Source organism: Acanthochromis polyacanthus, chromosome 6 (assembly GCF_021347895.1).
Source record: "Acanthochromis polyacanthus isolate Apoly-LR-REF ecotype Palm Island chromosome 6, KAUST_Apoly_ChrSc, whole genome shotgun sequence".
Classification (NCBI taxonomy): Eukaryota; Metazoa; Chordata; class Actinopteri; family Pomacentridae; genus Acanthochromis; species Acanthochromis polyacanthus.
In genome coordinates this window covers 11133929-11148609 of record NC_067118.1, presented here as the reverse complement: position 1 = coordinate 11148609, position 14681 = coordinate 11133929, and the positions used below count along the sequence as shown (strand labels likewise).

The window sequence follows — 14681 nt, the reverse complement described above, 5'->3', positions numbered from 1 at the left end:
CTGGGATAGGCTCCAGCACCCCCCGCGACCCTAGTGAGGCCCCCTTCAATGGCTCAGAAATCAGTCCAAATGTTTATTGGCAGGCATTTGGTTCCTTGTAGGCCTGATAGTGGCTGGGGGTTTAAACCAATCTCGTGGCTGAGACAGGTCCATTATACATCCTGGAGGTCTGTGTAGGGGAATCCTTGAAAGCCTGGTCTCATGCTTTCCTGCTGATTCATTACTTTGCACCCTCGTACCAGATCTGGAAAGTGTCTTACTTGAAGTGTCTTGGTGTCTTGGCTTGTCAAAGCGAGCCTTGGCTCCAACCTGTGGCTGTGAAGGTGTTAAACCCAGGGCAGGAAAGGGACAGACAAAATCTGTGCTTGTCCTGTTCCACCGTGTAATAATGGCTGGTGGATCCTACATCTGATACTTTTTAGTGGAGTGTGGTCCAGTAGAAGTTAGCTGGGCCTGTAATCTAGAGGTCAATGGATGAGAATTTGTCCTCTGACAATAGCTTCAGCAGCTGGTTTGCCTTAAAGACACTTCAGTTCCTTCCATAGCCAGCCAGCAATTTAGTGGTTCGATCATCTCCTGCCAAGTGTACGTCTTTCAGCCTCCATCCCTACAATTTGCATTGTAGTTTTCATAAAAACCTTGTCGTCTCCAGTCAGAGCCTAAGGATCATGGGTATGAGTCCCAGCTGTGAGAGTGGCACAGAGAAGGCTTCATGGGTCCACAATTCAGAGATGACTGGAGCTGCTGAGCATTAGCATTGTTGATATATTACATCACTGTTTGTGTCGCATGGTACCAGTGTTTTCAGTATTTTGCATCACCACATTAACCTCCTGCATTCTAGAAGTTCTTTACATTGCCTCACCTTTGTCTCTTTTTTGATACAAGTACTGTGCTTGACAGCAGAGTGGCACAGTGCAAGTGTGCTGGGCTTGTAATTGAGAGATCAATGGATCAAAACTGTCTTCTTCTGTGTGGAATGATCTGCCAAAAGAATATTAATTATCTAAAGAGCTACTTTACTCTGAGTGCTTTTGTGTTTCAGTAGTCTGATGTTATTTCATCCTCCTTCTCTCCTCAGTCTGGCGGCCCGGAAATCAGTCTTGGTTCAGGTGTTTCCTTTGCAGTTGCTCATTCTTAAGGATATTTTAGCTATTTAAAGGGTAATAAATCCACATGTCTGTCACATACACATCACTGCTTTTGTGTCATGGTGCCAGTGTGTTTAGAGCATTACCACAGTTATTCCCTGCCCCTTGCTACAGTTCCTCACCTGTGTTTCCTATATTGCCCAATCTTCTGAACCCACAGCAGAGTGGTGCAGCAGAAGTGTGTTGGACTCATAACCCAGATGTTGCTGGATCAAAACCATCCTCTGCTATGTGGAATGGTCTGTTGAAAAAACACTAATTATCTACAGAGCTGCTCTAGCTAGTGAGTGCTTATGTGTTTCAGATGCTGTAGTCTGATGTCAGTTCCCTGATTTCATTCTCCTCAGTCCCTGTGATCAGAAATCAATCTTGGTATGAGTGCTTCCTTTGCAGTTGCCCATTCTTGAGAATATTTCAGTTATTTAAAGAGCAATTCTGGCAATAAATACCCATGTCTGTCACATATACATCACTGGTTTTGTGTCATGGTGCCACTGTGTTTAGTGCATTGCATTACTGTGGTTATTCCCTAACCCTCACTACAGTTCCTCACCTGTGTTTCTAAAATTGCACAAAATTGAGAATCTGCAGCAGAGTGGCGCAGTGGAAGCGTGCTGGGCCCATAACCCAGAGGCTGATGGATCGAAACCATCCTCTGCTAATGTGGGATGTTTAGCCAAAAGAACAATAATTCTTTAATGAGCAACTCAAGCTAGTGAACACTTATTTGTTTCAGATGCCATGGTCTGATTTTATTTCACGAATTTCAGCTTCCTTGTCTCCTCAGTCATCTGTCCCAATGACCTACAAATCAACCTTGGTACAAATGTTTCCTTTGCAGTCGCCCATTCTTAAAGACATTTTAGTTATTGAAAGAACAACTCTGGCAATAAATACCCATGTCTGTCAAATACACATCACTGCTAGTGCCAGTGTTTTCAGAGCATTGCATTACCATGTTTATTCCCTGCTTCCATGCCCCTCTTTACAGTTCCTCACCTGTGTTTCTACAACTGTGTGAAGCATGTTGGGCCCATAACCCAGAGGTTGATGGATTGAAACCATCCTCTGCTAACAGTGTTCAGGCAAAACAACACTGTAATTATTTGAAAATGAACATCTGTGCATTACAGGTACATTTCATTTCACTAATTTCAGCCTCTTCTCATACTGTAACCGTGAAATCAATGTTGGTGCGCTCTCTCAAAAGGTGTCTCAATTTGTCAGACTCATCTCTTGGTGGAAGAGCTTCAAGCGAGTATGCACAGGTGTATCCTAGATGAAATTTTTTACGCACCCATGACATAAACCAAGGTGTGACAAACAGCTGGAATGCAGCATTGACAAATGCATTAGGTACTAGTGTACCTCCAAAAGACCAAAGACTTAAAGAGTATTTCAGAATCAGATCAGAAAGGATTTATTGCCAAGTAGGATTTCACACACAAAGAATTTGACTTAGTGCTTTAGTGCAAATACCGTAAACACACACACACACACACACATATATATATATATGTATCGGCATCGGTATCAGGATGAAATCCTTTGACCCACTGTCAGACCCTACATTGGTGCAGTGGTCCTGGATTCCTTCTGGTGCACGACAATGCCCAGTCTTATGTGGTAAGAGAACTCATGCAGTTCCTGGAGGATGAAGGAACTGATACCATTAGCTGGCCCCCATGCTCACCTGACCTGAATCCAATAGAACACCTTTGGAACATTATGTTTTGTTCCATCCAAGACCACCAGGTTGCTCCTCAGACTGTCCAGGAGCTCAGCGATGAGCTGGTCCAGATCTGGGAGGAGATACCCCAGGACACCATCTGTCGTCTCATTCAGAGCTTGTCCCGGCATCGTCAGTCATGCATACAAGCACAAGGAGGTCATACAAACTACTGAATACCATTTTGAGTTGCTGCCAAGGAATTTCAGCAAGATGGACTAGCCTGCCACATCAGTTTTTCACTTTGATTTTGGGGTGTCTTGAATTTAGCCCTCCTGGGGGGTTGATAATTTTCATTCCCATCAAACAATGTGGCACTTTTCATTCCTAACACATTATCCAGTCCATATCAATGCTAATATCCAGTTTGTTTTTCCCCCGTATTGAAATATGATGTATTTTCAAAGTGTTCCTTTAATTTTTTTGAAACTGTATATATATATATATATATATATATATATATATATATATATATACAATTTTGTGTTTTCACTTTATCTTTAATTTCTTTTTTTCCACTCAGTTTCTTATGTCATTGTTGGACTGCCTGCTCTGCGTGCCTTTTAATTGCCCCCTGGACACAAACAAAGTTTTCTGAATGTGAATATATACTGTAAGCTATCATGGACAATGTTGTGTTTGTATGACAGAGATCATAAAACACAGGAGGAGGCTGTGAAAAAACATTAAATCTGGACACGTCTCTAATTTGTAATGCAAGCTCAGGATTGTGGCTGAGAGTGACAGAGTGCTGGATCAAAATCTGTTCTTAAGGACATTTTAATCATCTAGAGAGCAACTGTAGCCATTAACACCCATGTCTTTCACACACACTTGCTGCTTCAGTCTCATGCTGTCAGTGTTTTTAGTGCTTTACATTACCATATTGACTCCCTGTTTTAATGCTCCTCTCTATATTGCCTCATTTATCTCTCCAATATTGTGCAGTAGGGTTTCTGGACAGCAGAGTGGTGCAAGTGTGCTGGGCCCATAACCCAGAGGTCCATGGATCAAAACCATCCTCTGATAACCACTTTATCTTGACAGTGGTTTCATCGATAGAACCTGCTTTGGCAACCTGTGCTGGTTAAAGCCAATGCTTGTGTAGCTCACATTGTTTCCTTGTAGTGACATTCTTTGTAGGATAACTAATCTAGTCTAGTGGCCTAATGGATAAGGCACTGGCCTCCTAAGCCAGTATCTATTAGGATGGATTTTAAATCTGCCAGCGATTCCAGCCCCTCCCATGATGACGGTTAGAATTAAGGTTAGTTCCACACTAATTTCCACACGTGTAAAATTTCCTGGCATTGCTTTGAATGCAGAGACAAGTTCATAATAAGCATTTTATTATTTAATGTTTTTTGTTCTAAGTGGCAAATGTTGAATTAATACTGATAATTAGGATTTCTTATGATATAGCACCAAGGACAGCATTTAATGGTTGGAGTGGTTAAACATGGTTATGTTTTAAATTCTAACAGTTCAAAAATGTTCATGCTATTTTCAAATTCATTAACAATATACCTAAATCATGATGGCTTCGATGTTTTTTTTTGCAAAACAGGACATGATACTGTGTAATAGTAGATGTTTTTCTCCAAAAGAAAGTGCTAAAAATACTCTCTCCCTGCTCTCTTAAACATTTATTAAGGACTAATTATACATTTATTAATTAACATAGGGCCATTTAGACATTCTAAATAGCCCTATGTTACAGATCTAGAGCTAGATCTAGATCTAGATTTAGATCTAGATCTGTAGGTTTATATTTGGTATAGACAGTTACTATGAGGGAATTCTTGGTCTCACTGTGAAGGCATAAAATATGAACAGTATGTAAGGGTTAAAGAGCTACTCTATCAATGAACACCCATGGTTTTCACACTCCATGCCTTTGACTTGTAACACAGGCTTCACCATAGATTAATAGTCTTTGTAAAGTCTTGCATCTTTGAGTGACAACAGGCTGGTGCAGAAGACCATTAACAGGCCTACAACCTAAAGGTCAATGGATGAAAACCATCTTCTGTCTGTTCTTAAGGACAATTCAGTGATTTAAAGAGTAACTCTTGTAATGCACACCTTTGTCTAAGTCTGAGCAGCACAGACGAAGGTTGATGGGCCTTTAACCCAGAGGTCAGTGAAACTGCTGAGCGTTAACATTGCTGCTTCATTACATCACTGCTTTTATCTCATGGTGCCATCAGAGCTTTTCATCACCACGTTAACTCCCTGCTGTTCACACCTCTCTCTCTAAATTGTCTCAACTGTGTCTCCAGATTTGTGCGACAAGCCCTTCAGAGCATTTCAGCTCCTGAGAACACTCTGAAACAGTTACATAAAATTGGAGGAGTGAGATGAATCTCCTCAAACTGTCCATGGACTGTGCGTAGTGGCGTGTCAACACACTGATCAGTGGCAGAATTAAAACCACACAGGTTAAGCAAATTTGCTTCATTGCATGATTTGTTTCACATCCTAAATGTTTTCACTGCTTTGTGCTACGATGTTTACTCCTTGTTTGTGTAGAATGTTAGTCATTCAGATCACGGTAGTCCAAAAGGCTTCAGTAGAGGACAACTGGACTTCTCTGTTTGGTCCTTGAAATTTTTCTATCCAAAAGGCATTCTTAATAAGTCTCTAAGAACATTCACAGTTCTGAGAAAGCCTCTCGGGTGACAGGTGAAATGTTTTCAAGAAGCAAAATAAGAAGTCCAGTCTTCAGCTTGGTGTCCATGTCCCAATCTACACTGTTTTGACTGTGTCTTTGTTCAGACATTATTGAAGACTCAGTGGCCTACTGGACAAGGCACTGGCCTCCTAAGAGAGGGATTGTGGGCTTTTACAACCGAGACAGTTGTAATCTGCATATGAAGAAACATTTTAAAGTATATTTAACTCCTAATGCAAACAAGCACCATGTTTTTGCCACTCTCTTCCTGCCAGGTCAATGCAAAAGTGGGTGTGAGTGCCATATTGGGAGTAAAACTGCTGGGCTCATAACCCAAAGCTGTGTTAAAATCCTCCTTTAATTGCAATGCTGATTGGTAAAAGATTAAAAGATTTTAACTTAATTTTCACAAGACCAAACAACTATGTCCCTGTTTTGTTGGAAATGAAATGGTGTAGTAAAGAACAGCACTGGTAGAGATCTTCTTTTACATTAGGGATGGGAATTTCGTCTAATTTTCGAAGCGACTAGTCGGTTCAGAAAATTTGCAATCTAACCCTTTAAGCGCCAAAGTCACAATATTGCGACAAGCAACATTGCTGAACATAACAAGCCATAGCTTCAAATATACTGCCTCATGTGCCTCATGTACTGTACACCAGGAGATGGCGGACATCTGGAACTTCAATCTGAGCATCAGTTGTGGGCATGATGAACGTGTCATCTGGAGGTCGACCGCCCCCTGCTACGTGTGCGTGTGCGTGTGAGGGGAGGGGAGGAGGAGCAATTCTCTCCCTGGCTGCTCAGCCTGATTACAAAGAAGCCGATGCAGAGGCGCGAAGAAAAAGGTGCATGATGCTTAATGCAGCGTTTAACCGACTAGTAAAATACTAAACGTTTAATAAATGAGTAGGCGGTTAACCGATTAAACGACTAGTCGCGCACATCCCTATTTTACATGCAACTAAACGTTCTGTTACAGGAAGGGAGGAGAATAGACAAAATAAATACTGTATATTTGAATAATGTGGCTGCATCGGTATCTTTCTAACCACCCAAAATGTAAAGTTTAAGTCCAGAAATGTTCGAGTTCAATTCAAAGCAAATAAATATCATCATTTGTGTAAGTGATCCTGCTTGGATAATCTGCAACAACACTGATGTAAACCAAGCAGCACACTGAGGCAACCATCTCTGGAGCCATCTTGATAAGAATCACTGAACTCACAACAGCAGACTGTGTGTGTTGTGGGGAGAATCTAAAAGATTTTGCTCCATTTGCTTGGAGGAAATAGTGTCCAGTTTCTGCTTTGTGGCATAAAGAAAGACAGCAGATCTGCAAGCAAATGTACATCAGTAGTACGTGACATGTGTTTTCTATGTGTCAGTTTTACATCCTTGTCAGTGCCTACACATATTGTGTATTTGTACAGTTGTGTACATCTTCTCACTTTTTTTGACAAACTCAGTCTCTTCAAAGAACTACGTGGGCTTATGGCAAGTGATTTACATCTCCTTCACTCTGCTGCAGCTTTGTTCTACTTGCTTATTAAGTTAAAGATTTCAGTTGTAAAATGGAGAAGGAAAACTCTTGCATTTTGTATAGCATGTTACAGATCATGGGATGGTAAGCATAACCTGGTGAGAAATGAGAAGTCATGTAACTCTCAGCAATCAATAACTGAAGACACCCAACTTGGTGTGCAGGGTGTTTAAAATGCTATACAGCGCTGAAGGTGGGCGAGTTTCCTTCTGATATTCATCACGACCAATGCATGTTATGAAAATAATTGCAAAGAGTGTAGCAACACTTCACAGTTAAATGCAGAAAAATCAGAGTTGTTCATCCACAGATACGAGTTCAGACTGACAAACATTCTAATTTAGTCAAAATGCACATCAAAGACTCACGACTGCATCGACCTGTTCCTGAGCACACAAACACACACACACGCACACACACACACACACACACACACACACACATACACTCGGAGGACACTACTGCGAATCCTCGATAATGAATAAACCCAGCGCAAGTGAATGTTGAGACCAGTTGCCATGGTAACCAAGGCTGGAAGCATGAAGATGGACCCAAGGTGACCGACAGGGCTGTTGGTCACCGTGGTAACAGTGGAGCTATACAGACATATACCCGAGGCAGTGGCCAAAGCACTTTTAAGTTTCCTCAGTCTGCAAACTCTCCTCTGTCACTCGTAAACACAGAAACACACACCGGCTGAGTTCCTACAGTCAGTTCCTCCTTTTTATGAAGCATCCAGCAGCAGAACTCCAGCTGTCAATGTGACCACCCCTTTGATGTGATTAGCTTTTTACTGAGCATGTAGTCTGTTTGCCATTTGAAGCTTGTGTGTGTGTGTGTGTGTGTGTGTGTGTGTGTGTGTGTGTGTGTGTGTGTGTGTGTGTGTGTGTGTGTGTGTGTGTGTGTGTGTGTGTGTGTGTGTGTGTGTGTGTTTGTACTCACGCAGCTGGTCAAAGTGCGTCTGCAGGCCGTCTGGTCCTGGGACTGAACAAACCATACGAGCCTTCTGGAAAGTGCTCCACTTATTGACTAAACTCCTCTGGCCTCCGATGTCGTTCTATGGCAAAAAGAAAGAGCGATAAAACACTTCTATTTATGTAGACCCCAGAAGACCATACTGAAGCATAAAGGTATGAATATCATGAATAAAGCATAATAGCATCATGTATAAAGCACATTATAAGGATTCTGAACTATAATTTTCAATCATTATGACCTAAAATTAATTCTGCTTCACACGGGGATGAAAAATGAATCAATTTCTATTCGAAATCTCAATTTGAAACAATGTCATTCATGAATTGCACAAAAAGACTACAATATAGAATTTATGAGCTGCAGCTATTAAATAATGAGAGTAATCCTATAATTCAGTTTCCTTTCTTTTGAGCAGATTCAAACCTTCAGTTGTTGTTCATGCTTGCACACCAATTTGATATTTATGTATCACATTATGTAATTCAGGTCTGATTCAAGTTTTATATTGGCATGTCTGGATTTCCAAATTCGCGCCACCACAGTTTTGATGGTGGTAATACTTCATCACATGTTTTAAATCTATTAGACAGTAAATATTGAAAAGAAGCATGAATTGACTTGCTTTGTGAAATAAATCACATCAAATGTGATACTCTCCTGAAATTGTGCAGCCCCCATTTTACAGTATCTCACAACAAAGCTGTTATAACATTGTACAGGGCTGCAACGATAGATGGTCATCACTGGTTTGGTCTGTAAAATGTCAGAAACGGTAAAAAATAAATAAATAAATAAATAAATAAAATTCCCAGACAACCATGTTATATTTCCTCTGCCTAAAAGTTTTTGTTTTCTGCTTGCAGAGTACACTAATTTTACTAAAACGTAACACTAGTTAAAGCAGAAAACACATTTGCAAATTGGATTTTTGCAGAACAACTTGCACAATTTTTAAAAAAAAGTCCACATAGTTACAGATTGACATTCTCTCAGTCATCTTACTGATCAGTTGCTGCAGTTCTAAAATGAGTAAGCTGGTTGGATATTCAATGTTTTTCATCCATCCATCCATCAATCCATCCATCCATCCATTAACTATACACTGCTTAATTCTCATTAGGATCACGGGGAGCTGGAGTCTATCCCAGTCGACTAAACGTGAAGTCAGGAAACAAGCACTCTCACATTCACACCTATGGACAATTTCGAATCACCAGTTAACCTCAGCATGTTTTTGGACTGTGGGAGGAAGCTGGAGGAACCCCATGCACGTACAGGGAGAGCATGCAAACTCCACACAGAAAGATCGTGAGGCGAACTGGGGATCTGCTAGCTGCAAGGCTACAGTGCTAACCACTGAGTTCCAATGTTTTGCAATATTTTTGCAACATGTGCACATGTAAGCAGCCGAAAACATTACTGTAAACACACTAACACTGCCACGCACACATGTCCACATCTGCAGATGCAGTGTATCACATTGGAGACCCAGTGATATTGACCAACATAAACAGTCCCCTAAACATAATCTTCAGACAGCGTATCAGCCGGCCAGAACATTTAGTGATACACAGTTGCTTACTTCAACACAACGGGCAGAAACGCTGACAAGCACGTACGATGGTTACATAAACTACAAGCAGGCCCAATCTGCATCAAATCTGTGTCCAACAAACACACAACATACCTTGCACACGCGTGCCACTCGGGAGTAGAGCACCTTCCCAGCAGCTCCTTCGGCCTCCTGAGCACGCTCAGTGAAGAACACGTAGACCTTATCATCTTCTGGGTTATCAGTTTCAGACAGCGGCGCTACCCGCACAAACTGGGCATCTGGAGAGAGGGAGACACACACACAAACACACACACGCACAGAAAAAGGCAGGTAAGTAAATGTGCGTGTACAGCAATGCAGTCTAACTACGCTGATATGCACGTAAAATGCATGTGAGAGTTCACAAGGAGAAGAGATAGAGCAAAGGAACGATGAAGGTACAATTGAGTTTACAAAGAGCAGAGAGAGTCAGCATGTATCTTGTTGTTATCAGCTGCAGACGTGGACACAACGGTCTGATAAAACACCAACCGGGCGAGCAGGAGATCATTTTACAGATGCTGATTTGGAGTGAAAAATGTTCTTCAGTTTACAAAGTGAGAAGTAAAGAAGATGGTCAACATAATAAAGTCTAACTGTCAGACTTTCAGGAAGCAGAACCAAAATATACCGCTCAGAAAAATTAAGGGAACACTTAATCATCACAGCATAACTCCATTTCAGCTCAACGTATGGGACATTGATTTGTCAAGTTAGGTAGTGATCGTGAATCCCTCATCAGTAGGTTAACTTTGGCTTCCACTGTCTGTTCTTATGTCTTTTTGTTCTCACTACACAAAACACAGTGTATATCAATGATTTAAGGCCAATGGTCAACTTTTCTGAGGTAGAGAAGAAGTTAAACGTCCCATTTCTGTTGTTGTGGTTAGAAAACAGGTAAATTTTGCCAAGTGTGCAAAAAACTTTCTAAGCTGTTAAACTCAAGGCAAATTTTCGAGTTAATCCACCTCCTGGTCAGGTGTGGCTTTAAAGGACAATGATCAGATATAGTGTGATCAGCGCACAGACATTCTTTCAATCAGTGACGATAAAAGTCCACCTTAAAATGCAGCTTTATTAAAATGGCATGATGCCACAGACAATAAGAAGAAGATAAAAATGAATTATTAGCCTTTTGGATGCTGGGCTCAGTTACAGTCATAGCCAGTCACTCCACCATTTGTCCTCTGAGAAGTAGTTTTACAACAGCCTGGATCAACAAAAACTCTTCCACATCTGTCCAACAACATGATCATGTCCACAAAAATATCTGCCAACTTCACCAAAATGTTTAGACAGAGTGGGACAACATTTGGCAAGCAGCATCAACAATATCATTAACTCAATGGTGTGCATATGTGGTGCTACACAATACAAATGGCAGACAATGGTGTCACTAGAGAGGTGATGCTGAAGCCCCAGTGGCCTAATGGATAAGGCACTGGCCTCCTAAGCCAGGGATTGTGGGTTCGAGTCCCATCTGGGGTATGTACTGGTCTCTGAGCCAATGTATCAGTTGTCTGTGAGACATTTTGGATTCTTGCAGAACGACTTCAGAAGTTTAGCATCACAAGTACATCAAGTTTGCACCAGACCACTGATTTTATAACCACAATTTTGACAAAATTGTCATGTACTTGAATTAAAAGTAACGTCTGTGAATGCTATTCAAGAATGCAAATAACCATACTTCTCACAAAGTCAGTTTGTTTCTTTCATAAGACACTGGCCTCCTAAGCCAGGGATTATGGATCTGAGTCCTATTTGGGGTGTTTGACAGCAGAGACAGCTGTATTCTGTCCATGACAACCTATTTTTTGAGTGTATTTAACCCTTCATACATGAAAAAAAGCATGTTTTGCAAGTCTCTCCCTGGAAGCTAAATACAGACTTTCTGGAATTCCAAGCCAGAGTTTGAGCCCCATATTGGGTCAGTGATGCAGGAAAACTCATAACCAGAGATGTTAACTTCCTTTTTACAAAAGACAAAACAACCCTGTCCTTGTTCTGTTGGAAATCAAATTATATTTATAGTAAAAACAACAACAACAACAACAACAAAACAACAGGATAGCAGGGTCAAATCTTTCTTAAGATGCAACAGTTTTTTTTGGGTCACAGAGACGAGCAGATTAGTAAAAATTCTGTATATTTGAACATTGTGGCTGTTCAGTTGCTCAACGTAAAATTTAATTTAAAAAAATTAGATGCTGCGTTTATGTTTTCGTTCAGTATAGAAATTGCATCCAGAAGCTGTCAAAATTAGATTAATTTTAGTGTTTTAATCTCAACATCTCACAAACACATTATTGCAAGAAGGCACAGTTTAGAGCTGTTCCACTTAAATAGAGACTTCAAAGTGGGGTTCCTTTGTACTTTTTGTTTGTTTTCTTACATTTTTTTTCCTTCTTACCTTGCAGCCAGGTGGAATCGTACTGCTCTGTGCGAATGACGTGACGGCTGCCAAGACTACGGAAGAAACCCGAGTCCCGACTCATAAAGTCCGAGGTGATGCCAGTGTACAGCTCTCCGTCTACACAGAACACACAAGATTAACATCTTCTTACAACTGTTCAACCAAAGATATCTGATGAACTTTTCATAAATCATGGTGCTCTTGTTTAAAACATGCAACTACTGCAACCAAAAATGTCTAAAAACATCAGTAATCACATGCAGCTGCCATACTGTTGTGTGGTTTTCTAACCAAAAACATCACAGTAAACAGAATTTAAATAAAGTTACAGTCAGTGGTGTGTTTCTTCAAAGGAAACAACAATGACAAGCTTGTATGCAGTCTGGTTGTTTGTCTGATTTCAGGACTGATTAGGCACATTCAGACTTTTGCTCATGAAACCTGAAATTCATGATAATCTACACATTGCCAAAACCTTGCAGATGTGTTCTGCATGCTTCATACAGCCATGAGTTATTGAGACATTAATCTTTTTCGGGTTTTGCAAGCAAGTTTACATGTGTCAGTTCCTTCCTTCAAACCACTCAACCTCTGAACTCCAATCATTGCAGCACCTGTTAAAAATGCTGCAAAACTGTCACTCGGTGGCAGCTGTTAGGTGTGATGTGAGTGGCTTGTCCATGTGGCTCCTTGGCTGCGTTTCAGTATCCATGTTTCCATACTATATAGTATGGCAGAAAATGATTCAGTTTGTCACTAGTATGCTAAAAATACCAACACGTCCTACAAAATCTGGTCAGATTTTGCAGTCTGTAAGTCAGCATGTTTATCTGGTCCTCTTGACCCTCAGATGACAGCTCATTTCATACTACAGACTGCAGCAGTCAGAGTTTCAGGTCCATTATTAAGACCAAGTGATATCTCCCAGCTATATGGATACTGCATGAAACAGTATGGACTTTGCGAGAGCAGCTGTACTACACACTTCTGAAATGCAGTTTGTGGTCTGAGAGTTGTTTTTATGCTCTTTTAGCACACACTAGACTGTGATTGCTTTACTACCAATTACATGATTGGTAAAGCTCCACTAGCGGAGGTTTCAACTAGCAACTTCTCAAGAATTACTGAGCAACTACGTGACGTTGCTGAAAATTCAAATGCAAAAACTATGAAGACCCCTCTAGATCCATATCTTTATTTAGAGTATTTTGGTGGATAGTTTATTTTGTAAGATTAAGTAATTGTTAGACACAAGGTTCCTGTTTGTAACTTTTGTTCAAAGCAGGGTTTTGATTTTACGTTATGTTAATGTAGGATAGGTAAATGTAGTGCAACTTGTAGTTGAACGTTCTGTTTTATTTATATTCACTTCTTTCTTCTGAGTAGCATCTGCCACCATCAAATCCGTCTTTTTGTTTCATTTATGTTAACTCAACAACCTACTTTAATAAATCACAGTCAGTGTTTGGTACAATTGCCACCATCTGGTTTTATTTGCTACTTCCTTTCCCAAGGTGAGCCAAGTCATAATAACGCTCATTCGCTAATTTATAATTCATATTTTATTTGTTGTGGTTCAAGGAAACTTACCAACGATGGAGGAGGCTGTTTTCTGGAAGGGATCATAGGGGCATTTCCCTTTTCCACATTGTGTCTGGCTGTAGGAGAGAGTCTGGTGTTCGGACTGGTGTTAAGAAAAAAGAGGGAAAATGGACAAAATCACACAGGTGAGAAAGTTGTCAGGCTATCTATGTATGCACTAATACAATCAAATGAGCAGAAAAAGACTAAACGCTGCTCCCACACACACATGCCACACAGTAATCAGCTAAGTTGAGGGTAATCGGGCAAAGTGAAGGGATTTGAAAATGTGTGAAGCCCATCTTAAAGCAGTCAGCACCACCAGCTCCTCTAAGAACCATGTCTGAACCTCTGCTCGGATCTCACATGGTCTTTCATGGGATTAGTTGGTCTCTGACACAAAAATCCACCACACACATGCACATTTATATTTCACATCATTGCGAGGACACTTAGGGCATTAGGAATTCCATAAACACGCCAAATGTTCAATACGAACTCAAACCAAAACCTAACTCTAACCTGAAAACTGAAACCAAGTCTTAAAACGTCTGTCATTAAGTCTCCTCAATTTCAAGAAATGCTCTCAATCCTAATATCTGAAGCTTAAAGTGGGCCTCACTAAGACAGGCTGCTGAGGAACACATGCAACTTCAAAAACCACAAATGCAGGAATGCACATAACAGCGCTGATGTAAAACCCCAAAGTCTTTCATTCCACATAACTGGCAGAAGCTTGAACCTCAAATACAAACACACACAGACCTTCAGAGCTGAAGAAATGCAGAACTAGCAACCTACTTATGACAAAAATGTAACCCACATGTGTCTAAATGATGAGGAATTATGGACTAATCAGAATGAAAGTGGCCTCTAGAGTCGTTTTTTAAAATGTCGAATAATAAACGGGTGGCCACCACAGTGCAGCCTCAATGACAAAAGAAAAACTGTATATATTACAGACAGATGGCACAGGCTGAACTCTGGTGGATATATGGGCATAGGGGAAGACACC

At 40.7% G+C, this 14681-nt stretch overlaps 1 protein-coding gene and 2 non-coding genes across 5 annotated transcripts in view; 2 read left to right on the top strand and 1 right to left on the bottom strand.

Annotated features, from left to right (window-relative positions):
* The window catches only part of sema3h (sema domain, immunoglobulin domain (Ig), short basic domain, secreted, (semaphorin) 3H), an 89097-nt gene that overhangs the window by 33240 nt on the left and 41176 nt on the right, over window positions 1–14681 (bottom strand). For all 3 annotated transcript variants that reach the window (XM_051949772.1, XM_022206318.2, XM_022206319.2), the window contains 4 exons: window positions 13676–13769; window positions 12083–12202; window positions 9763–9908; window positions 8040–8154 (listed from right to left, as the gene is read on the bottom strand). In XM_051949772.1, coding sequence (XP_051805732.1) covers window positions 8040–8154; window positions 9763–9908; window positions 12083–12202; window positions 13676–13769 — 475 coding nt within the window. The remainder of the gene's footprint in view (window positions 1–8039; window positions 8155–9762; window positions 9909–12082; window positions 12203–13675; window positions 13770–14681) is intronic.
* trnam-cau (transfer RNA methionine (anticodon CAU)) lies at window positions 1741–1812 on the top strand. The gene has a single exon. It is a non-coding gene; the product is annotated as a tRNA-Met (tRNA).
* trnar-ccu (transfer RNA arginine (anticodon CCU)) lies at window positions 11085–11157 on the top strand. Its single transcript has one exon. It is a non-coding gene; the product is annotated as a tRNA-Arg (tRNA).